General features: G+C 36.7%; 1 protein-coding gene across 7 annotated transcripts in view; it reads right to left on the minus strand.

The window, feature by feature from the left end:
• Positions 1–26209, minus strand: part of ZPBP (zona pellucida binding protein) — a 114829-nt gene that overhangs the window by 23334 nt on the left and 65286 nt on the right. For 4 of the 7 annotated variants that reach the window (XR_007459958.1, XM_049641269.1, XM_049641270.1 and 1 more), the window contains one exon: positions 13988–14165. The exons of the other annotated variants lie outside the window; for them this stretch is intronic. Coding sequence is in view for 3 of the 4 variants with exons in the window: in XM_049641269.1 (XP_049497226.1) it covers positions 13988–14165 (178 nt within the window). In the remaining variant the exon portion in view is untranslated. The remainder of the gene's footprint in view (positions 1–13987; positions 14166–26209) is intronic. 7 annotated transcript variants of the gene reach the window in all.

The following is a 26209-nucleotide window of genomic DNA, read 5'->3' on the forward strand; positions in this document are numbered from 1 at the left end:
ATTGCAAAACACGCTGAAATCGGGATATTCGCTAGCAGAAAAGCAAGCTTTGGGGACAATGATGGTATGGCCAGATAAACTTTTGTTACTGAAATTAGGTATGTGACTCATAGATCCACTCAACCACCCCAAAACCTGGAATTGATATTCAGTTATTCAGAAAAGATCTGTGCCTCCACAAGATTTTTGATTAATGGTGTGAGCATCCAGGACACAAACAGAACACCCGCAAGGTTTCTGAGAATGTTTTACAGCAGAAACACTGCTCACGTGGACTAAAGGGGACAGACAGGATAAAATTAAAGAGGGCTGTTAGAGTTCCAAAATTTTACAAGCAGGCAATGGGCCGGTATTATTATCTGCAAACATGTGTTCCCCTCTGAGGAAAAAGGGAGGAATGACTGGCAGGAGAGCATCCCAGGCCCAGAGGCTGACCAGGTGAGAGCCACGGGCCTGGAACCTGCAGCCATGGACTCCGTGGACCCAGAAATCCGTGCCTCTGTGTGTCCCCCGGGAAAAGGCCTGAGATACAAAGGACTATGGTGAAGCCCTGAAATTTAAAGGAATTTTCCCTCCTGAGTTTCAAACTTGCTGACTCCTTTCTTTCTGGCAATTTCTTATGCCTATCCCAGTTTATTTTGGAAGCAGGTAATTTTTTTCCTAAGTTCAAATGTCCACAGACAGACAGGAAGTTTGCCCCAAGATGGATCACCAGTGGAGTCACAACCATACACAATGTGGAGGACTTAAATAATGGGGATTTGGAATTTCTGAACCGATATTTGAGTGAGATTTTAGACTCAGAGGTGAAGTTGTAATGGGATGAAATTTTAGAGGATGCTGGGATGGGGGAATGGATTTTTGAAAGCGGTACAGTCAAGAATATTTGAGGGCTAAGGGCAGATTGCAGTGTGTTGAATTATGTCCCTCAAAAAGACAGATCTAAGTGTTAACTCCTAATACCTTTGAAACTGATCAAAGCACTATACTTAAGTGAATAATATAGCATACTATGGTATACTTAAATCCAAACCATAGATTAAATATAAAAGGATTAAAAATCCAATTAAAAGACATTGTCAAAATGGATGAAAACTTGAAGGTTCATCTATAAGGCTGACACACATTAATTACTTTCAAAAAATGAAAAGGTTAGAAAACATCACACAAAAATCTGGAGTGGTTTTACTAATATCAAAAAATTAATTTTAAAAACAATCATATTTGAGAATTTTGACCATTTTTTTCCTGGTAAGTGACAAAACTGAATAGAACAAAGAGCCACAGAAGTAGATCAAAAATCCCATTTGAATATAGGCTATATTAACAAACATGCATTATCAAGTACATGAACAAAACTGAGACTTACAGACCAATACACTCAACAACTATAGGATTCACATGGTTTCCAATAAAATAACTATAAATATATGGATTAAATTAACACAGTATTTTCATTCACCACAGTAGATTAAATCAGAACTCAATATCAAATTACATTTTGAAAATCTCCAAATATTCAAGATGCATATATTTTTTTTGAGGAGGAAAAAAGAAAAAAACAAAAGGGAAAAGTGTCCTTTGGCAGTTGGGTAGTGACATGGAAAAGGAACAAACGGGTAAAAATTAAGATTTTTAACAAATAAAACAAAGAACTACAGCAACAGCTGTCCCGCCAGGGTGACCCTGTTTTCTGAACGCCTCCCCCTGCCACCCCATGACCCACCTCACTCTGCCTGCCCCTGTGCGGAGAACCCCAGAACCCCTCGCCCACACCCTACCAGGGCACCCCCTGCACAGAATGTCCTAGGACAGCCACTTCAGTTTCAGCTGTCCTCCCAGGGTTCCCTTTGTACAGACAGCCCTGGGACCACTGGCTTCCATACACTTCAGCCGTCTTGACAGGGCACTTACTCTCTGCTTGGTGAGCACTGGGACCACCTGCTCCACACCAACTTCAACTCTGGTCATCCCTCCAGAGCACCCCCAGCCATGCCGGCCACAGCTACAGCCAGCCAACCAAAGTCACCAGGAACACACAGTCTACCGAGAGAAGGACCATATGCAAGACCATTCCTTCAAGTTTACAAGAAGCTGTCCATTCCACCTAACTCCCAGAAACACAAAAAGTCAATCAAAACGAGGAGATGGGAATATACTCAAAAAAGAAAGGAAAATACAAAACCTCAGAAAAAGAACCAAATGAAACAGAGACAAGCAGTATGCCTGATAAAAAATTTAAAATAATGATTGTACAGATGCTCACTGGGTTGGAGAGAAGGGCATAAGAACTCAGTGAAAACTTCAAGAAAGGGAGAGAATGTATAATAAAGAACCTATCAGAATTGCAGAATACAAGAACTGAAATGGAGGACATAGAGAGAGAGAGAAAGAGAGAGAGAAATCTTAAAAAAAAAAACTGAAATGAAAAATAGGAATGAAGCAGTGAATCAGAAGATAGAAAAATTGAAATTATCAAGTCTAAGTTACAGAAAGAAAAATGAAGACTTGTGGGACATCTGCAGGTGGAAATTATGGGAATCCCAGAAGGAGAAGGGAAAGGCAATGAAATAAAGGTCAAAAACTTGAATGCGTGAATTTATAAATAGAAGGACTTAACAAATCCAAGTAGGATAAACTCAGAGACGCACAGCAACACACATTAAAACCAAACTGTTGAAAGGCAACAGTACAGAAAAATACTGAAAGAAGCAAGACATAAACAACTCATCACGTACGTGAGATCCTACGTGAGACTATCACCCAATTTCTCAGCAGAAATCTTGTAGGCCAGGAAGAAGTAGCACTGTATACCTAAAGTACTGAAAGAAAAAAAGGGTCACCTGAAAATTCTACATCTGGCAATAATGCCTGCTCTTCAAAAACAAGGGGGAAATTAAGCTATTCTCAGATCAAGAAAAGCTGAGGGAGTTCATTACCAAACCACCTGCCCTACAAGAAATGCTAAAGGAAGTCATTCAGGTAGAAATAAAGAATGCTAGACAGTAACTCAAAGCCAGGAGGCAATATAAAGATCTCTGGTAAAAGTAAATACATGAGGAGTATAAATGTGGGTATTATTATTTCAATTTGTAACCACTTTTTTATTTTCAAAATGATTTACAAGACAAATGCAGAAAAATAATTACACATCTCTGTTTTGGGGCACACAATATTAAAGATACAATTTGTGACACAAACAAAGGGGGTGTAGAGCTTTTATATTTGAATGAACTTAAGTTGGTATCAGCTAAAATTAAAGTCAGGTTGTTTTATGTCATCCCCATTGTATAGCCCTGCTATAGATACAAAGGAAATGAGAAGGGAATCAAAAAAGTGTCACTATTAAAAAAATCAACTCAACAGAAAAGGACATCAATGGAAGAAATTAGGAAAAAGAAAGTTTTAAGAAATACAGAAAACAAATATCAAAAAAACTGACATCCCTCCTTTTAAGCAGTAACTTTAAATGTAAGTGGATTAACTTCTTTAATCAAGAGACAGATACTGGCAGAGCAGATAATAAAAAATGATGCAATTACGTTACCCACAAGAGACCCAAATAGGCCTGAGATGCAAATAGGCTGTAAGTAAAAAAACAGGAAAAAAGTTATAACATGCAAATAATAACCAAAGAAAGCTGGAGTGGCTATCCTAATACAGACAAAATAGATTTTCAGAGAAAAACTTAACAACAACAACACAAAAAGATGGGAAGTACATACTGATGAAGGACAATTTAGTTCATCATGAAGATACAACAATTATAAACATACATGTGCCGCACCTAACAATAGAGTCCCAAAACATATAAAGCAAACTGACGGAACTGAAGGGAAAAAGAGTTATACAAAATAGTGACTTGAATACTCCACTTTTAATAATAACAAGCAGACAAAAGATCATTACAGGCCTTGAACAAAACTATAAACCAAAAGGACTTAAGAGACATACACAGAAGCCTCCACCAGAATAACTAAATACATATTTTTATCAAGTGCACATGGGACATTCTCCAGTACAGACCATGTGTTGGATCACAAAAAAATAAGTCTTAATCAACTTTAAAAGATTAAAATCAATGAAGTATCCTTTCTGATCCCAAAAGAATGAAGCTAGAAATCAGTATATTAAGAATACTGGAAAATTCGCAAATGCTTGGAAATCAAACAATATAAACAATCAATGAATCAGTTAATAAACACAAAGGAAATAAATATCATGAGACAAATAAAAACGAGAACACTATATACCAAACCTTAAGGGATGCAGCAAAATAAGTGCTAAGAGTGTTATTTATAACTAAATATATACATCAAAAAAGAAGAAAGATCTGAAATTAATAAACTGACTTAAGGAACTAGGAAAAGTGAAACAAACTGAGCACAAAGCCAGCAGAATGAAGGAAATGATAAAGATTAAAGGTGAAGTTAATATATATATTTTATATACTACATATAATATATATAATAGAAAAAATCGACAAAGCCCAAACAAAAAAAAATTGACCACTTCAGCTAGTTTGAGTAAGATTAAACGAGAGAAGACTCAAAATACTAAAATCACAGTATCAGTGAACATAGGAACATTACTGATTTTACACAAACAAAAACGTAGGAATAGTATTACTGATTTTGAGAATATAAAACTATACTATTAATAATCATATACCAACAAACTGAATAACCTAGATGAAATGGAAAAAATTCTAAAAACACATAATATACTAAAATGACCCATAAAGAAGTAAAAAATCCAAATGGACCTGTAACTGGTAAGATAATGAATCAGTTATCAAAAACCTCCCCAGAAGGAACAGCCCAGGATCACATGGCTTCACCAATGAATTCTACCAAAATTTAAACAATAAGTAACACAAATTCTGTTCTCAAACTCATCCAAAAATTTGCAAATGAGGGAAAACCTCCTAATTCTACAAGGCTAGCACTTCTCCGGTACCAAAGCCAGACGAAGACACTGTAAGAAAAATACAGTCCAATAACCCTTAAAATACTGATGAAAAAATCCTCAACAAAATACAAAGAAACCAAATTCAGCAACCAAGCAGGTTTTTATTCCCAGAATGCAAGGATGGTTCAACATATGAAAACTTGATCAATGTAATATACCACATTAACAGAATAAAGGGAGAAAAATCCAACACATGCTCATCCAATGAATGCAGAAAAACCATTTTCCCAATGTTAATACTCATTCAGGATAAAAATAACAAACTATGAGGGGAAGAAAACTTTCTAAACATGGTGAAGGCCAAAAATGAAACACTCATAGCAACATCATATTCAACAATAAAAGACTGAAGCTTTTCCCCCAAGACCAAAATCAACACAGATGTCCACATTTGCCATTTATATTCACCACAGTGCAAGTTCTAGACAGAGTAATTTGGTAAGAAAAAGAAATACAAGGAATCCAACTGTAAGTGAAGAAGAAAATTATTTCTGCTCATGATCTTATGACTCAAAAAAAAAAAAAAAAAACAAACCCACCCCTGTGAATCTGATAAACAAATTCGGCAAAGTTGCACCATATAAAATCAATACACTAAAATAGGTGCATTTCTCTAAGTCAGCAATGAACAATTCAAGAGAAAATTTAAAAAACTATTTTACAATAGCATCCAAAAGAATAAAATGTTTAGAAATAAATTTAAAAGAGGAGATAGAAGACCTGTACACTGACAACTACAACTTTCAACATTGCTGGAAAAAAAGAAAAAGAAAGAACACACAAATAATTGGGAAGACATCTGTATTTATGGATTGGAAGGCTTAATATTATTAAGATGAAAACACTAATGCCACACAAGGTGATCTACGGATTGAATGCAATCCCTATCAAAATCCCAACCATGTTTTTTTTTTCAGAAATAAAAAAACTCACCTTAAAATCCGTATGTAAACTCATGCATCTACAAGTAACCAGAAAATATTAAAAAAAAAAAAGACAAAATTGGAGGAATCACACTTCCTGATCAAAACAGCGTGGCATGAACACAGACATCCAGACCAATGGGACATGAGAGAATCCCAGAAACACACCCTCCCCTACATGATCAACTGACGTCCAACAAGAAAGCCAAGAGCATTCCATGTATAAAGGATAGCCTTTTTAATAAAAGATTTCTGGGAAACTGAATACCCCGCATGTAAGTAAATAACACTGGACCCTGACTTTCCACCGTATACAAAAATCAATTCCCCAAAGGCCCCACCACCAAACACCACCATACTGGGGATTAAAAAAACATACCCACCTCTACCTATACAGACACTTCAATTGAGCTTTTAGGAGAGCATGAGCTTTTCAATAAATGGGCCTGAGAAACCGGGCATTCAATAGGAGATAAAATCACACTGCAACTTTACATGATACGAAACAATTCAACTGCGATCTCAGTTAAAGCACATACTCACACTTAAAACTTAAGAATTATACCTTATTCCTCCTGTCCTCCTCATGCTTTCACAATCCACGAATAATGTTTCTTGACTGTGCCCCTTAAATATATTAAATCCATCCACTTTCTCTATTGCCATGGGCAGGACTCAGTTATTAATTAGGCCATGCTCAGTCTTGCTTTCGTGTGTGTTTTCTGCCAGGAAAACTCTGTTCACAAATCTTTATGACATACTTCTCATCACACAGGGCTCGACTCAGGAGTCACTTTTTGAGTCAAGTCTTCCTCAAAATCCAATTGATATGGTCCTCCATCCAAACCCTAGTTACTATCTCTGATGGTCAGTCTCCATTTAAACCCACAGCCTGGTACACTTCCCACCCTTCTGTGCCCTGTGCTATGCTTCTCGGAGCTAATACTGAGAGACTCCCTATCACCCAGGGTCCCCCCTTTATGTCTGATTGGAAGGAGGCTCCCTTAGAGGTCTGCACAACAGGGCATTCGTTCCCCCCTGCCTCGCTGCTGGGTGTCCGCAGTGACCACCTTGCCATATGCCCACAGCCTGCCCCAGGCAGCCCGTCTCCCCAGCTCCAGCCCTACAGGCTGCATGGCTCCTTCCTCGTCCTCCTTCAAGCCTGGGGATGGTACGTGATACCAGCTTCAAGGCGTTGTAGTTCTAGATGCTTCAACACACCTTACTGGCCCCCGCATTCCACCCAAACCTCCAACTGCGGCACTTTCATCAAATACTATTGGATATACTAGTGTTTCCTGTTTGAACTCGACTGATACGCTAGAGCATATCACATCACCCTGTTTAATGTTTTTATTGTGCCGATCACCACGTGCAATGATTTTATTAACTCTTCTGTTTAAGGGTTGTTTGATCTGATAAACTTAAATATCAGAGAAGCCACTTTTTCAGTTCATTCATCAATGTATCCCTAGGGTCTGACGTTTAGCAATAAGCCACTGTATATATCTCTGAATTCTAACACATGTCTGGATAAATAAAATAAAAAATAATGCCACTACTGTACTGAAGGTATTTATGAGTTGCTGAAAGATAAGGATGAAATGGCTCAGGATGGGAATAGCAAGTTATGCTATGAAGCCAGCATCTTATTATTGAAGGTTTTAAAGTAAAAAATGAAGGGATTACATTAGGAATTTAGGGGTATAACTGAAAGCTATGTGAGATATGGGCTGAAGAGGAGAAGAAGAATTCCCCAGTTAGGAAGGGAACGTAATCATTCCACATGAGTGTGTGTGCGCGTACACACACACACACACACACACACACACACACACACACGGAATTCAAATTAGACGACTGTAACAGGAATAGAGACGAGAAGATAAATTTGGGAGAAAGACCTAAAGGAGGATTTAACTGCAGGCGGGCAGAGAGGGAGAAAGAAGGTACAGAACAGTTAAGAGGAGGCCATGGAAGGCTGTCTGGGGAACGGGCCTTGAGTGGCAAGTGTAAAATCCCTGGAGACTAAACGGAATTAGCCGACGCAGCCTGCGGCGAGGGGAGTGACGCGGCCTAACTCTGCATGGCTGTAAAAGTCTGCTTTTTACTTTTTGAAAAGTGATGCTTGCAGTCCAACAAAAGAAGTTCCAAACTGTCTGTAATCCCATCTCTATTGTGAGAGACGCTGGAGATGGTGTGAACATTTAAAACTGATAAAATAACCAAAAATATCCAAAGTCAAAATGCTCATTTTTTAAAACTAGTAGTCACATTTCTGTAAATGTATACAAGGAAATAACTCAAAAAATAAAAGCTGAATAATTGTAATGGTAAATCATCTTTAATATCATGGTAACAATAGGAATGCTTGGCTATCCATTTTAAATAAATAAAACCAGTCTGAATTTCTATTGTTGGCTATCCATTTTAAATAAATAAAACCAGTCTGAAGACAGCAGAATAATACAGAACTATGTTTATAACTTAATGGTTAAAAGAAAGTAAATCATAATGATTTCATTATTCCCACTGAGCCATTACTAATAGCTGTTAGAATTGTAAATTTATGAAGACAAAAATCAAGTGATACCATACAAAAAGAAAAAGAAAAAAAAAAACCCTTGTAAATTTCTTTTCTTCACAGTGCCTTTAACAGTGGTGTTCGAGCTTTAGGGGACAATTTAGTATCTTTACATCTTATTATGAAATATAACACATGAAGAGAGAAAAAGACATAAATGTACAATATAATGAATATTGCACAGAAACCTATCTGGAAACAGTTTAGGCTGTAACACAAAACTGCCATCACCCCCAAATTCCTCCTGTGCCCCCTCCAATCACACTCCCTTCCATCCCTCCAGAAGTCAACACTCTTCTGTTTTGTGGTAATACTGTCCCTGGACTGCATTCTAGTTTCAGCATTCATGAATATATCTCTATAAAAGAGTTGAACTATGCCTACGCTACATGGATTCCGTGGTGTTTAGCTTCTTTCCTGTAAGTTAATAAAATGCACCCATATGACTGTAATCCCCATTCATTCACTGTCATTCCTGTAAAGCATTCCATTGTATGAATAGATCACTAGTTATTCACACGTCTTACCATTAGTGGACACTTGGGTTGTCTCTAGTTTGGGACTATTAGAAAATACGCCGTGATGAAATTTCCCCAAGTCAAACGCTAGTCACAGAATGCGTGCACGGCACATTTACTACGACATGCAACTGTTTCCCACAGTGGCATGATCTCCACTCACACAGGCAGAGTGCGGCTGCTCCTGGGCCTCCACCCCTTTTCGGCACCTAGTATTCCCTGACTGTTTACTTCCTGTCAATCTCAGAGCTGTGTAGTCGGATCTCATTCTGTCTTGAATTTACATTTCCCTGATTACAGAAAGTGTGAACGTATTTTCATGTACCCATTGATGACCTGGAATTACTCTTTTGTTAAGTACATCTGTTCAAATCTTTTCCCATTTTTGAAAATTGTTTTGTCTTTTTTAAAAGTGTTTTTTTAATTTACTTTATTTTTTATTTTTTTATTTTTAATATATGAAATTTATTGTCAAATTGGTTTCCATACAACACCCAGTGCTCATCCCAAAAGATGCCCTCTTCAGTACCCATCACCCACCCTCCCTTCCCTCCCACCCCCCATCAGCCCTCCGTTTGTTCTCAGTTAAGAGTCTCTTATGCTTTGGCTCTCTCCCACTCTAACCTCTTTTTTTTTTCCTTCCCCTCCCCCATGGGTTTCTGTCAAGTTTCTCAGGATCCACATAAGAGTGAAAACATATGGTATCTGTCTTAAAAAGTGTTTTGTACTAAATTTTTAAATATGTTCTGGGTAGTGGTCTTTTGTTGGTTATATCCATTACAAATAATTTTCCCATTCTGTAGACTACCTTTTCTCTCTTTGCAGTGTCTTGGTAAACAGAAGTACTTAATTTAGTAGAAAAAATTATCAACCATTTAATTAAAGTTAGTGATTTTTGTGTCTCTTTTGGGAAATCACTTAAAAAAAATTTTTTTTAACATTTATTTATTTTTGAGAGACAGAAAAGACAGAGCACAGTGGGGCAGGGGCAGAGAGAGAAGGAGACACAGAATCCAAAGCAGGCTCCAGGCTCCGAGCTGTCAGCCCAGAGCCCGATGCGGGGCTTGAACTCACAAACTGTGAGATCACGACTCGAGTCAAAGACGGTCGCCCAACTGACTGAGCCACCCAGGTGCCCTGGAAAATCATTTTCTGATGCTGAAGACATGATGATATTTCTCTACACTGTATTCTAACATATTTACTATTTATATGTATTTATGTCTATAACACGTCCGGAGGTATTGTGACTTTTTAAACTGGGTCCAATTTCATTGTTTTTCTTTATGGCTTGGCATTCCAGTATTACCTCTCTGACACTTTTTGTTTTACATATTTAAAACCATGTTATTAAGCACTCATAAATTTAGCAATCTTACATTATTATATCTTCCTGACAGACTTACCCTTTTATCATCATGTAATGCCCCTCTGTGTATCTAGTGAGACTTCTTGCCAATCCTGTTTTGTTAATATCAGCTTTTTTATTATTATTATTTTTCTTGGTTCTTTGATTTAAAATTAAAAGAAAGGTTCAGGGTTGCATATCTGAGCAAGATAAATTTTGGAGTCTAAAAGACCTTATTAAAAACAACTGTATCGTTTAATTCACTTTTACTGCATAAAGTACACAGGTGTTTTATAAGGTATACTTTATCAATAAAATCATCTCAAGATGTTTAAATACTGTACCTACAACCTAATTATTTCTGACTACTCACAGACACGGTATCACTAACAAAGAGCTCCCTGGGAGCTTGGAATGTACAGCAGCAAATCTTATGTTCAAAGAAAGCAACAGAAATTGACAATATTACATAAACGGTTACTGAGCTATACATTCAATCTGCAACAGTCAGTGAAAAATAGTCTGCTTTCCCAGTAGAAGGAAAGTTATCTTATCTGGGTACTGCTTATCAGTGCTACTATTCAAGCATTTAAAAAAAGGTGTTGCCACACCAATGCTAATACTCAGGAATCTCAGACCTCCATGTGTATCAGAATCACCTTAAATGCTTATTCCAGAAGGAGATGTCTGCTTCCCATACCTTGATATATTTTTCAGAAAATCTTTAGGTAATTTTGATACACACAAGAGTTTTAAAACCACTGCCAAAGTTTAAGAAGAAAAAGAAGGTGTAGTGGGAAATTATGTCAAAAAACGTTATTTGCCATTCAGGTGTTTTTCTAAGGCAATTAAATACGAATAAAATGGAGGGAAATAAAAACAAGATAAGAGTTTTACAGAAATAATACAAACTACAGAAATCATCCAGGAAATCAAATTTCAGAATCTGTGTTTTAAAAAAAATTATATTAGAAAACAATATAATCTTCTAGCTGGTCTTTGGTTATATTATCTTTATAATCTATGAACGTATGAGACATCTAGTATTCACAGACTTAATTAGAATCTTCTTTCTTCAGCATCAGAATGATTGACAAAATCATGACAAAACTAAGCAATGCTAAATATGAAATGAGAGAAGTATTTTACAGTGAAAATTAATTTAAAATGCTAAACGAATTAGAAATGAGAAAGATAACATAGGTAAAAATGTTAAGCCTCCACTAGTTTATAAGCAAGCAATCTTTATCTGTCATCTAGAAGTAAAATCACAGAAGTAAAGTATGACATCCAAAAAAGAAGAAAACACCCGCTGTTCACTTAATCTACTGCTGAGAAAGTAAACGTATTTTTCTCACATTCATGTCCCAATCAATCCTCTTTGTTAAACATAAACTTGCTGTCTCTTCATTTTGGAAATAAGTTGTTTTACAAAGTACCTCATGTTTTCATTTGCTTCTCTCTAGCATTCCATTTTATACCAAATAGATTTAAGTTCATTTAGTATGCTAATTTTGTCTTGTAACTAATGGCACATTTAATACCGGCTTCCAATTCAAAGGATGAGTTAAATATCTTTTTGGGTAGCATTTGCTCTCTAAAAATTTTGGAGCGATGGCCTCATGTAATATAGACAAAAGTACTGTATGCGATGGTCACATTATACTTAATGAGTTCTGTTTTAAAAAGGCAGCTCAGTCTTACTTCATTCGTGTAACAGAAATGATGACAGCACAAAGGTAATTCTAAATTAAAACATTTATTTACCATATGTTGGCATAAAATGAAATTTAGCAAATCACTAGTTAATAAGTATACTGAGCAATGATAATGATCCCATAAAAATGAAAAAAAAAAAAATGTTCTTTCTCCCCTCCACTCAAAGATAGGACTCCTGCTGCCACATTAAATTTGTACCCTTCCACTCTGCCCTCTCCAAGCCCAGCTAAACCCAGAGCTCTTCTGACAGCACCCCTCTAGCCCTGGTTATGCAACCTCCCCCCCCCCCCCCCCCCAACCTGATGCTCCTTCAGGCCCCTGACTTGGCTAGAACTGCTATCCCTGCATGTTCAAAGTCCTACCTCAAGTCTCACATCAACCCAGAAAGCCATGTCTAATGACATCCTCTGTGACCCAGCCTATCTGTAACTCAGTTTCCTTTATATCATTTCCTTTTCATTCTCTTCCCTATGCCTCTTGTTCCCTAACTGTTCTACGAATGCATTTCCTGTGTCTGTAAACTCTGTGGGCACAGACCCCATGTCTGGGAGAACAAAATAGTATAACAGAGGCAGGAAATACTTCTGATACTTGTAAGTTTCATTACATACTTCCCATGGGGTCTGTTGTCAGGAATAAAACAATTATTTTAATGAACTTGATCAAACAGGATGATGCATAACAGACTGAATGTTATAATTGCATGGCAAAATGAGAGAATGTGACAACTGTATTATCCAAAATTGTATAAATGCAAAAAAATTTTCAGTAGTAAAATTTTTATGCTTCTCAGAGATTCAACCCTATTATTTCACTTGAAAAAGCTATGCTTAACTATTTCAAAATTCCTGGAATTAATGACATACAAATATTTAAGCTTTTTAGTTTATCTTAGGTCTTTATAAAGTGAAAATATAAATGCATTTAATAGACAGCTAAACTACCAGGTTCTGGTCTCACTGTTTGGTATTTCCAGGGTTTCTTCACCATTATCTGTGCTCTAAAGTGATATACATAATCACAGATTATCAAAAATAGTTACACAGTTGGTACATGTGTTTTATTTGTTAAATCTGTGTCATATTTCCTAAGATAATTTTTCAAGTACATTTTGTCAAATTTCATATCCTTAACCAAAAACTCAATCAGAAAAAAAAAGGAAAAGTATTATCTACCAATTAAGTCAAGCAAAGGAAAAAGAAAATTTAGTGCTCTATTATACTAAAAGGATTTTGATCTAACTTAAGATAGAGAGTAGAAAAGAACAATCAGAGAAGACTGAATGAAAATGGTACTAATTTACTGATGTTGCTATTAGAAAGCCTTTTAAAACTGAAGATTAATTGCCTCATTCAACTTTTGAAAACAGAAATTCAAAGACTCTGAATCCATGAATTAACTTATTCTAAACAGCCGCTATAGAACTCTCTTCTTTAATAAGGAAAAGACAGATGAAAGCCAGATAGCACAGATAGCTCCAGATAGCCCTGGAGCTCCGATCAAAAGTCAGAAAAAAAACAACTGATAAGAAAATAATTCATATACTTATTGCAAAAAAGAGAAAGTAAGAATATAGCTAGTCTAAACTGTACAAATGTAAACTCATCAATAACGGATTCTAAAAAATAGAATTTGTCTCTTTTTAGGGTAAGTAAATGACTCACATCCATTATCTGTGTGTCCTCCCAGACAACTGCCTAACGCCCCTAACCCCTCTTTGCTAGAATATTAATACAAGGCCCAAGTTAAGCCAGCTTTTTTTTCTTTTGTATCTTCAAGCTCACGTAGTCTTTTCAAACACACTGCTTAAAATCAGCTAAAGATCTAAGTGATAGTAAAAATAAATACTAGGCATTCACTTAGGGTCATGAAAAGAAGGAAGGTTTCATAAATATAAACCATGAAATTATAGTTCATTACATACCACAGCATTCAGGACATTTTGGATGTTTTAGGGTATTCATTCCATACCCTGGAAAGCAGCGATTAATCCATACCATTTGAAGAGTACCTTCAATATAGTATATTTCGGGCAATGGCTCTGCACGTCTGCCTAGAACTTCTACTTGTTGATTAAAAAATCTCTCTATAAGATTTTTAGCCTAAAATTGAAATACAATATGAGAAAATTATTACCAGAAATAAGTTAATTTTAGAACAAATAAGGGTGCTTACATATTTAGAGGCAGTGAAAACAAATTCCTGAGGTCCTTATTTATTCTTGCATTCACAGGATATAAATAACATATAAAAATTTGAAAATGTCACCTATAAACATCAGATTTCCAAATAGACTTCAAATACAGCTACAAAGAAACCATTTGGATATATAACCAGCATTTTGGCCCCTTTGGATTTTGAATAATATATGAATGGGCATATGAGCAAAATCAAAACAGCTCTTTGTGGAGTTAAATATACTCTAAGAAATGTACTCCAACAATTAATGTGCTTTAAAAATGTACTTTAAGAATCTTTAAAAAGCATTCCTTTAAAAAGGAATAACCTCTACTCTTTCCACAAAGAAAAATTAGGTTTAAAATCAAGAGGAAATACAGCAAATGTTAAAATTTCCACTTCTGTGCTCCCAAAATTAAATTAACAAAATAATTAAGGCATCATTCTGATCTATAATTAATTACCTTTTTGCCTGTAATAATTATTCTGGTGTGAGTCTTAAAATTAACAAGAGATTTTTATGCTTTTCAGTGTTAAAGCAGGAAGTAGGGGCATGAGTTCAAACCCTCTACAAGCCAGTAAGTTCTCCTCAATTTTACCACTGTAACTGGGAACTTCAAATCAGGTCAGGAGCACAAATGAATGGACTCATGCTGATCTCTAACCACTGAAGGTGTACCTCAACTTACTGACTTCTTCGCATTTCTTGCAAATTTTCCTTGCATGAAAATTCATTCTAAATAATTATACCAATGTTTTCAATATACTGCATTTAAGGCAAATATTCTATTCGTCAATTACTTACCAGCTTTCTATAGTTTAAATGGTTTGTTTTTGCTTTTGATAAACTTTGGTAAATTTGTTACTGTTTATTTGGTTAAACATAAATTTGGGGTAAGGAAATACTTAAGAATTAATTAGATATAAATCTGGTATCTGATTAGCCATATTTAAATGCCAGACCATAATTAAAAGTTACAGGAGCACAAACATAATCACTCAGCTTCCTAACACCACCTCTAACTAACTAACTAACTAAATCACTGCAACTAAACATGAGAAAACCTGTTAGGGAGAAAAATGATCAGATAAATTAGATTCCTATTTCCTATTTTCCCTCTAAAAAGAATAAGGATAGATCTCTGATTAAAAAAAAAAAAAGGCAAAAAATTGTTTGAATCATTAATTAAATTTTTTATAGTAAGTATGTTGATGGTTGATGTGGGGTTAATTACTTATACCAAAGGGTGAAACTGACAAATTCTCTGAGTGGGTAAGGATTACAAATTTTAACATAAAACTTTTTGAATCAGTGTGGATGATATAAGAAGAAACTGTAATTATAGAAACCCTCCATAAATTAATCATCTGGTCTAAGATATAAAGAATATACCTGGCTGAATAAATACCACACTTCCCAGCCCATGCTACTCCTTCCTTCACCACCCTCAAAAAACTTTAAAGAATAATTAAGCATATACGGAAGGACTATGTTCTACAACGACTGGTCATTAATTACAGGGCTGGAATGAGAAGCCATTACTATCTCAACAATGAACAGCCTGTAAAGTGTATGAACTTTTACAGAGAGAAGTTGAATAGCTTATGTTAAATACCACAGTCTGCTCCACTGACCATGCCGACCAAGTTAGGTAGTGAACAAAAGTGACTGGAAAGGCTGTCCTATCTGCTTAATACATTAAGCTTAATACATTAATACATTAGCCCAGAAGGCAGTAACTACTTAACATTATGGTAGTTCTGTAATAGATCACACATGCCATACATTGTATAAGACTAGAGTCCAACTGGAGCTCCAATATCTACTGGGGAGAACTAATATCTTCCAGGTATTAGGGTATTACACCTGTAAGTTAGAGTCCTCTAGAAACTCTTGGTGAACGCCTACATTTGGAAACCTCTGTGGAAAAAATAACTATGGTCATCAGTTGGGGATGGAATTAAGAAACAAAAATGGAGACAGAAGCTTAAGGTGTCTTGGATGTAATGGACAGAGCTGTGAATTTGCACAAAAAAGATCAGAGATACTAGTGCTCAGGGAGCAAGTGAGAGAAAGGACATCCTATCTCACAAGAGAAGGTCCCAATGGAGAACTATAAAAAATGATTAAACAGAAATACAAAGTCGTCTTCGTGGCGGGAACACTATAACATGGGTACTGTGTACACATCAGTGAGTTGGGCACAGAACTAGGGGATAAAGCTCAGTCTCAAAGCAGGACTGAAAGCAGGAGGAGGAAAGTACAAGTTTATATAACAGTGTGAAATCCATAGAAGTTGGAACCCGTTCCTGAGATGCACACTGAATCCCAGCACTTCAGAACAGAAAAGGTTAAATTTGCAAGGTGGAGATGACTTCAACCCTGCAGCAAAAGACCAAAGAATCTACTCTTCACTTAGCGATGTCACTGAAGTACTGATTGTTCCAGAGGGATTAAAACTTGCACTGGAACACAAGGCTCTTAAGGAAGAAAGATTAAAGGCAAACTAATTCATGTTTTGAAATTATTGAGATTTAAATGGTCATATTAAGAATTTTTAAAGTAGTATATTACTAATTGAAAAAAGCAGGTTGCAGGCAGTGGGAGTATGGAAAAGACATTTAAAAATACAAGAAACTGGGGCACCTGGGTGGTAAGTTGGCTGAGTGTCTAACTTTGGCTCAGGTCATGATCTCATGGTTCACTGGCTCACTGCTGTCAGACTCTCAGTCAGCGTAGAGCCCGCTTTGGATCCTCTGTCCCCTTCTCTCTGCCCCTCCCCCACACACACCCTCCCCTCCCCCGAAAAGTACAAGAAACAATTTCCATTTTCAACTATATGGCGTCCTAGATACCCTGAAAAATCCTCCTGCTAAAAATCACCTAACTGAATATATTTCAACAATGAGAGAAGATAAAAGGAGGAGGCTAGGAAGAGACAGAGAGGGAGGCCAAAAATGAGGAAAAAACTACAAATGTAATAGTAGCTAGATTCCTGATTCATTTCATGCCAGTCTGAGTATTCTAGAGTGTTTTAACTTACCAGCCTAAAGACATAGGGGAAAAAGTCTTAAACCTGTTTAAAAAAAAAAAAGACTCTGTAAAAAACTGAGCCAAGAAAAACATTCAATCACAAAAGGGAATCAACAAGAAAGCTTCTTTATCAAAGCTGAGGGAGGAAGGGTGTTGGAAGGGGACTATGGAGTGGAGGGCTGGGGAAAGCAAAAACTCCTCTGGGAATTCCTACACAATGGTTTGCTTTCAAGTGGGTTTGGGTTTTTATTGCATTTTCTATGTGGTATAAGATCCCCAAACTAGAAGTTAACATAAAATGTGGCTTTTTTTGAGAACAACCCTGGAGAGTTAGGCAGAAGCAAACCCAGAAATCCTGCAGAAGCGTACCCACAACTTAGGCAAAGGGACTATCTACCAATAAAGGCTGATAAACATGACTTCAGCAACCAGAACTATAAGGAAAAGGATGAAATGAGAAGCAAAAGGAGAAACAGCAAACCGCCAAATTAGAACATCGAGAAAGTCACACAACAGAATTTCAGTTACCTAAGACACAAAAATGATATACAGTATGTTTAAAATACATAAAGACACAAAAGTGATATGAAAACATGAAAAAGGAAATTTATACCATAAAACAAGGTAAAGTACATTTGTAAAACAACCTCCCTAAACTACAAATGATAAATGGCTTGCAAACTGGAGTGAAATTAGAAACTCAATGGACAGACTGAACATCAGAATAGGCCCAGTGGGAGGCAAAATAATGTAATACAATAAATATCTGAGATTACTCAATACAGAACATAAAAAAGAAAAAAGTAGGACAGTAGCAGAAATATGGAGAAATCAATGAGATCATCTAAAACATATTAAAAATAGAAGTTCTAGAGAAACAAATGGGGCAAAAAGGTAATTTTCAAAGTTATTCCAGCAGAAACATTCCAGAAAGGATGACGGCAATGAATCCTCAGATCTCAATGGAAAAATAAATTCTGGGAGAAAAATATGACATGAGAAGGATGGACAGAGATGCAAGAAGGAAAAGTTAACAAGGAAATGGATAAAACTGTGGATCTATCTACATAGACATTGAAATATTGAAACAATATTAATAATAATAAGAAAAACTTTTAAAAGAACTAAAATAGTGTTGAAAAAAACCCATAAAAATGATCAGGTCATCAGAGTTATAGGTCTTTATGTCCCTTGTACTTTTTTGGAAACTAAAATAAGTAACTTTTGGTTCTGCTATCAAGAATACATCTTGGGGTGCCTGGGTGGCTCAGTCGGTTAAGCGGCCAACTTCGGCTCAGGTCATGATCTCGCGGTCCGTGGGTTCGAGCCCCGCGTCGGGCTCTGTGCTGACAGCTCAGAGCCTGGAGCATGTTTCAGATTCTGTGTCTCCCTCTCTCTGACCCTCCCCTGTTCATGCTCTGTCTCTCCCTGTCTCAAAAATAAATAAAATGTTAAAAAAAAAATTAAAAAAAAAAAGAATACATCTTAAAATTTGAAGCAAACCCACAAAAAGAGTAAGAAAAGAATGTATAACATCCAAATAACAGAGGGAAGATAAAGTTTAATCAATCCAAAAAATATATATAGGGAAGGAACAAAACCTGAAGAATAGAAAACCAGTGTAACTGGTATGTAGTGGAATGATAGAAACCAATCCACATAAAGCAGTCGTTTTATTTGAAAATAATAAGGCAATGGACAAGGCAGGATATGAAACAGAATTATTTCTTTTTACAAGGCACAAGGCACAATCAACTGAAAGAAAGCAGAATCAAAGGGAAAATGTTATAAAGAATAGACGGAAGCACCCCCCCCCCCCATAGAAGGGTGTTGTATTTAAATCCAAATGTAATTAAATTAAATGTAACTGGTCTAAATATTCCAATTAAAAAGCAGAGATTGTTAATTGGACTTAAAAGATTGTTAATTAGATTGTTAATTTGGACCCCCAAAAGAAAGACATCAATAAGATGGCAGAACAGGAGTCCCAGTTTTCACCTTACACAGAAACACTGTTTGGACAGTAATCTGTGGGTGAAAACACTTTGTAAGAACTCTTCAATATATACTAGAAATGTTCCAGCATCCCCATGGATCACAAAACCCAAGATAGGATACACTGAAAATGGTTAGAAGAACAGTTTCACTTTGACTACATCACTGCTCCCCTGGGGGCCAGCAAAACTCAAAACCTGGAAAGATCCTTCTGGCCCACAGCTTATCCCACGGGGGAGAGACAGTGCCATGTGAAGGTCTGGCTTCCCAGCCTTGTGGAGCACGGTCCATGAGGCCTGCTCCTGGAGGTCTACTTCTCTGTCTGCACCCAGAACTCAGAGGAAATCAGCAAGGCTGGATCATCTAGGGAAAGCTACGAACAAAGAAAAGGGATGGAGTCTCATGGGAATGAGCCAGGACACCATGAACTCCAACAGATGGCACGCAGAGCTAAGCAACCAGAGTGAAATTGAGTAACAAGTTTAACTCTGCAAAATGTGGAAAATGTATACAAACCTGAAATTCCCTTTCAGGAAAGAGGGAGAGAAATGGCACTCGTACCCATCGGCCAAGAATCTAAGTGGACTGCTTCAGGGAAAAGAGAAAGGTGACCCTTTGGGCAGCTGGCATGACTCCACAGGCTACACAGGGGCAAAATAATCAAAATACTTCCTTCAGTAGGGAGGGAGAAAAGTGGCACTGTCACACAAAGCCCTGGCATTTCAGGCCATCGCCAGAGGGAAAAGGACTGAGTTGCCCTAAATACCTGATATGGTTCTCGGTACCCAGCATGGCTCTATCGGATTGAGGAAGGGAAACAATTCTAATACATTTCCCCCAAGAGACAGAGCTAGGGGAATTCAGCAAGTGCATCCACTGAAAAGGTTTAAGAGATTCCCCTCCCCACCTTGCCCCACTAAATCTCTAGTCAGGTCATTCTCTCCTAAAGCAAGACCACAAAGATTGGAGAAAGTGGCAATTTCTTTAAAGGTTCAGACACCAGCCAAAGCCACCAGGATCACAAATCATCAGGGAAATATGACACCATAAAGGAACAACAACAACAAAAAAGTTCCAATAGTTGACTACAAAGATATGAAGATCCATGAATTGCCTAACCAAGTATTCAAAATAAATTTAAAGAAGCTCAGTAAGCTACAAGAAAACACTGAGAAATAACAAAACAGGAAACAATAAACAAATAAAATTTCAACAAAGAGACAGAAACCATAAAAAAGAACCAAACAGAAATTCTGGTATGAAGAATACAATGACTGAATGGAAAAATTCAAGAGAGAGCTTCAAAGGCAGATTTGATGAAGCAGAGAAAAAAAAAAAAACCCAAAAACCAAAAACCAAAAAAAAAAAAAAAAAGAAACCAGCAAACTTCACAGACAGATCATTTGAAATTATCCAGTCTAAGAGAAAAGAAAAAGTGAAAAAACCCACAAGACTCATTTGACATCATCAACTAAATCAATATATGCATTATGGAGGTCCCATAATATAAGAGAAACACAAAGAAATTAGAAAGCTAATTTAAAGAAATAAAACCAAAGAACTTCCTAAATCTGGGGAGAGGAACAGACATCCAGATTCATGAAGCTTAAAGAATCCCAAAAGGGTTGTACTAATCAGTACTACCAAGGACACCGAGAAATATTATAACTAAAATTGTCAAAGTTCACCAAGACTGAATTATGAAACCAGCTGGAGAAAAACAACCAGTCAAAAAAGGGGTACCCCTACCACCTTAGGATATCAGTGGATTTCTCAACAGAAACCATGCAGGCAGAAAAGTGTGTAATAATATATTCAAAGTTCAGGAAGAAAAAGAAACTGCCAACAATACCAAAAATACCATACTCATCAAAACTGCCCTTTAATAATGAAGGAGAGGAGACTTTTCAAACTGAAGGAGTTTGACACCACCAGAAGCCCCAGAACCTCAGGGAGAGCACTGCCTTGCAAGAAGTGTTAGAGGGAGTTCATCAAGACGAAGTAAGACGATGTTAGATTGCAACATAAAGAGAATGAAAAGTGTAAATCTCGCTGGTAAAGGTAAATATATATGCAAATACAGAATAACGGAATACTATAAGGGTGACGCACACATCATACTTAAAGCTAGTAAAAATGTTAAAGACATAAGTATTAACAATAAATGCAACTACGAAAATCTGTTCATGGATGTACAATACAAAAGGTGTAAACTGTGACCCCAATAACAAAGTGTCGGGGGAGGGGACAAAAATATAGAGTTTTCATATGCAATTACGTTATCCACTAAAACAGACTGTTATAAATGTAAGATTTATATACAAGCTTCATGATAACGACAAAGAAAATATCTCAAGCAAAGAATCAAAGCATATCAGTACAAAAAATTCATCAAAAAACAGAGGAAGACAGCAACAGAGGAAGAGAGTAACGAACTACACAGCAGACCAAAAACAATGAACAAACTGGAAATAGTAAACCCCCACCTAACAATAATTACTTTAAATATAAACAGATTAATCCCCCTCGTCAAAAAGCACAGAGTGGCTTCGTGGATAAAACAAGATGCAACTAACTCTACGCTGTGTACAAGAAAGTGACTTTATATTTAAGGGGATTCACACACGGAAAGTGGAGGATAAAAAGAGATATGCAGATGAAAACCAGGCAGCAAGGATGCTGTTTTTACATCTGGGAAAAAAATCCCCTTCGCAGAATAAAAAACTATCATAAAAGACAAAGAACGTCATGCATTATGTAACGATTAAAGAGTCAATTCAAAGGGACAATGTAACAATTATAAATATATATGCACCAAACACATACATTTATATAAACATATAAAGCAAATACTAACAGGACTGAAGAAAAAACATGACATCAACACATAATATTAGAAGACTTCATACTCCAATTTCAATAACGGGTAGAATATTTAGACACACAATCAATAAGGAACCATCAGACTTGGACAACACTATACACCAAACAGATTTAACAGATATATTAAACATTCCATAAACACTCATGTTTTCAGACACATTATTCACAAGAGCCAAAAAGTGAAAGTAACCTGTATGTCTATCAATGGATGAATGGATAAACAAAATTTGGCATAAATGTACAATGGAATGTTAGCCTTTAAAAGGAAGAAAATTGTAAGACATGGTAAAATATGGATGAATCTTGAGAACATTATGCTAAGTGAAATAAGCCAATCACAAAAATTACTATACTACTGAAATTATATGCAATATATAGAAGAGTCAAACTCAAAGGAACAGAAAGTTGAATGGTAGCTGCCAGGACCTGGAGAAGGGGAAATGGGGAGTTAACACGCCTGACCAGCAACTGGTGCTGGTGGAAATACTGCACAGAAAACCCCCAAGACCAGAAAAAGATATAAACAATGCTATCACCCAACATGATATAATCAACTACATACAAAAAAACCCCACCCAACAAGAATACACTTTTTTTTCCAAGTACTCACACAACATTTACCAAGATAGATCATGTTCTGAACCATCTAACAAAGCTCAACAAATTTAAAAGTACTGAAATCAGTGACATCCTTTGGGTAAATAACCAGTAGTGTGATTGCTGGATCACAGGGTAGTTCTTTGACTTTTTGAGGAACCTCCACGTTGTTTTCCAGAGTGGCTGCACCAGTTTCCATTCCCACCAACAGCACAAGAGGGGTTCCCTTTCTCCACAGCCTTGCCAACATTTGTTGTTTCTTGTGTTGTCCATTTTCGCCATTTTGACAGGTATGACGTGGTATCTCATTGTGGTTTTGATTTGCATTTCCCTGATGATGAGTGATATTGAGCATATTTTCATGTGTCTGTTGGCCATCTCTTCTTTGGAAAAATGTCTTTTCTTGTCTTCTGCCCATTTTCAATTGGATTATTTGTTGTTTGCGTGTTGAGTTTGAGAAGTTCTTTATATATTTTGGATACTAACCTTTTATCAGATATGTCATTTGAAAATATTTTCTCCCATTCTGTAGGTTGCCTTTTAATTTTGTTGCCTGCTTCCTTCACTGTGCAGAAGCTTTTTATTTTGATGTAATCCCAACAGTTTATCTTTGCTTTGTTTCCCTTGCCTCAGGAGACATAGCTAGTAATAAGTTGCTACAGCCTGTGTCAGAGAAACTACTGCTTGTGTAGAATTATTATGGCTTCAGGTCTCACATTTAGGTCTTTCATCCATTTGGATTTTATTTCTGTGTAAGGTGTAAGAAAGTGGTCCAGTTTCAGTCTTTTGCATGATCCTGACCAGTTTTCCCAATGCCACTGGTTGAAGAAACTTGTCTTTTTCCCATTGGGATATTCCTTCCTGCTTTGTCAAAGATTAATTGACCATATAGTTGTGGGTCCACTTCTGGGTTTCTATTCTGTTCCACTGATCTATTTTTGTGACAGTACCATACTGTTCTGATCACTACAGCTTTGTAATGTAACTTGAAGTCTGGAATTGTGATGCCTCCAACTTTGCTTTGCTTTTTCAAGATTGCTTTGGCTATTCAGGGTCTTTGTGGTTCCACACAAATTTCAGGATTATCTGTTCTAGCTCTATGAAAAACACTTGTGGTATTTTGAAAGGGATTACATTAAATGTGTAGACTGCTTTGGGTAGTATGGACATTTTCACAATGCTCGTTCTTCCAGTCCATGAGCATGGAATGTTTTTCCATTTCTTTGTGTCTTCTTCAATGTCTTTCACCAGTGTTTTATAGTTTTCAGAGTATAGATCTTTTACCTCTTTGATTAGGTCTATTCCTAGGAATTTTATGGTTTTTGGTGCAATTATAAGTGGAACCGATTCCTTGATTTCTCTTTCTGCTGCTTCATCATCGGTGTATAGAAATGTTAAAATATTTCTGCACATTGATTTTGTACCTTGCGACTTTACTGAATTCGTGTTACCAATTCTAGCAATTTTTTGGAGGAGTCTTTTAGGTTTTCTATATAGAGTATCATGTCATCTGCAAACAGTGAAAGGATAAAAAAAATACTGATTTGAAGGGGATACATGCACTCCAATGTTTATGGCACCATTATCTACCATAGCCAAATTATAGGAAGAGCCCAAATGTTCATCGACTGAAGAATGGATAAAGACAAATCTTGCCATTTACAACAATGTGTATGGAGCTAGAAAGTATTATGCTAAGCAAAATCAGTCAGAAAGACAAATATTCTATGATTTCACTCACTTGAAAGTTTTAAGAAACAAAACAAATGAACACAGGGGGGAAACAGAGAGGGAGGCAAAGTAGGAAACAGACTATTAACCATGAAGAACAAGCTGCTGGTCACCAGAAGGAAGGGGAGTAGGGAAATGGGGGAAACAGGGAATGGGGATTAAGGACGGCACCTGTGATGAGCACTGGGTGATGTAGGAGAGTGATGAACCACTAAATTCTGCACCTGAAACTGATTATCACACTGTGTGTTAACTGGAATTTAAATAAAAACTTGGAGAAATAAAATAAAATCAATAACATGTCAAAATACGTGAGACAGAGCTACAGCCAAGCTGAAATGGAGATCTACAGCATGAACCTTTCTATGAGACAAGACAAAGGAATAGAAGTAACCTGTCTCAAGAAGCTACAAGTAAGACAAGGAAGGAGACAAACAGAAGAAAGGAAATAATAAGGTGGAAGCAAAATTTAATGAAATTGAAAACAGGAAAACAATAAAGTCAGTATCACAAAAAGCTGATTCTTCATAAAGATCGATAAAATTAATAAAGGTCTAATGTGAGTGACAAAAATAAGAGAAGGCCCAATGGAAATGTCCGCAATGAAATGGAGAGTATCACTAAGAGACATTAAAGGTCAATAACAGAAAATTCCACACAACTCTATGCTCAAGCGAAGGACAACTGAGAAATGGATTAATTCTTCACACACCACAAACTATAAAAATTCAACTATAATAAAAACAATGATCTGAACAGTTCTGTAACTAGTAAAGGAACTAAACATGTAAGAAAAAGCTCCCTAAATGTTAATATCCAGGTTTCATAAAATTCCAACAAATTTTCAAAAATTAATGCTGAATTTAAAAAATCTCTTCTAGGGGCGCTTGGATGGCTCAGTGGGTTAAGCATCCAACTTTGGCTCAGGTCATGATCTCACGGTTCGTGGGTTCAAGCTCCACATTGGGCTCTGTGCTGACAGCTCAGAGCCTGGAGCCTGCTTTGGATTCCATGTCTCCCTCTCTCTGCTCCTCCCCCACTTTCAGTCTGCCTCTCTCTTTCTCAAAAATAAATAAACATTAAAAAATAAATTAAAGGAGGGGTACCTGGGTGGCTCAGTCAGTTAAGGATCTGACTTCAGCTCAGGTCATGATCTCATGGTTCATGAGTTCAAGTCCTGCATCAGGCTCTGTGCTGACAGCTCAGAGCCTGGAGCCTGCTTAGGATTCTGTGCCTCTCTCTCTGCCCCCTCCCCCACTCATGCTCTGTATCTCTCTCTGTCTCTTTCTCTCTGAAAAGTAAATAAGCACTAAAAAAAAAAATTAATTAATTAAAGGAAAACTATGGACTAATATCTCTCATGAACTTACATGCAAAAATTCTCAATATTAAACTAAATCCAACATGACCATGTGTGATTTATTTCATATATACAAGGTTGCTTCAATATTCTAAAACCAATCAATGTAATCCACAAGTAAAAGAAGAGAAATCATATGATCATAACAATTAATTAACTCAGAAAAGTCTTGGACAACATCCAATACCTACTGTTAATAAAAATTTTGGGGCGCCTGGGTGGCGCAGTCGGTTAAGCGTCCCACTTCAGCCAGGTCACGATTTCACGGTCCGTGAGTTCGAGCCCCGCGTCAGGCTCTGGGCTGATGGCTCGGAGCCTGGAGCCTGTTTCCGATTCTGTGTCTCCCTCTCTCTCTGCCCCTCCCCCAT

This window comes from Panthera uncia, chromosome A2, assembly GCF_023721935.1.
Source record: "Panthera uncia isolate 11264 chromosome A2, Puncia_PCG_1.0, whole genome shotgun sequence".
In the NCBI taxonomy this organism is placed as follows: Eukaryota; Metazoa; Chordata; class Mammalia; order Carnivora; family Felidae; genus Panthera; species Panthera uncia.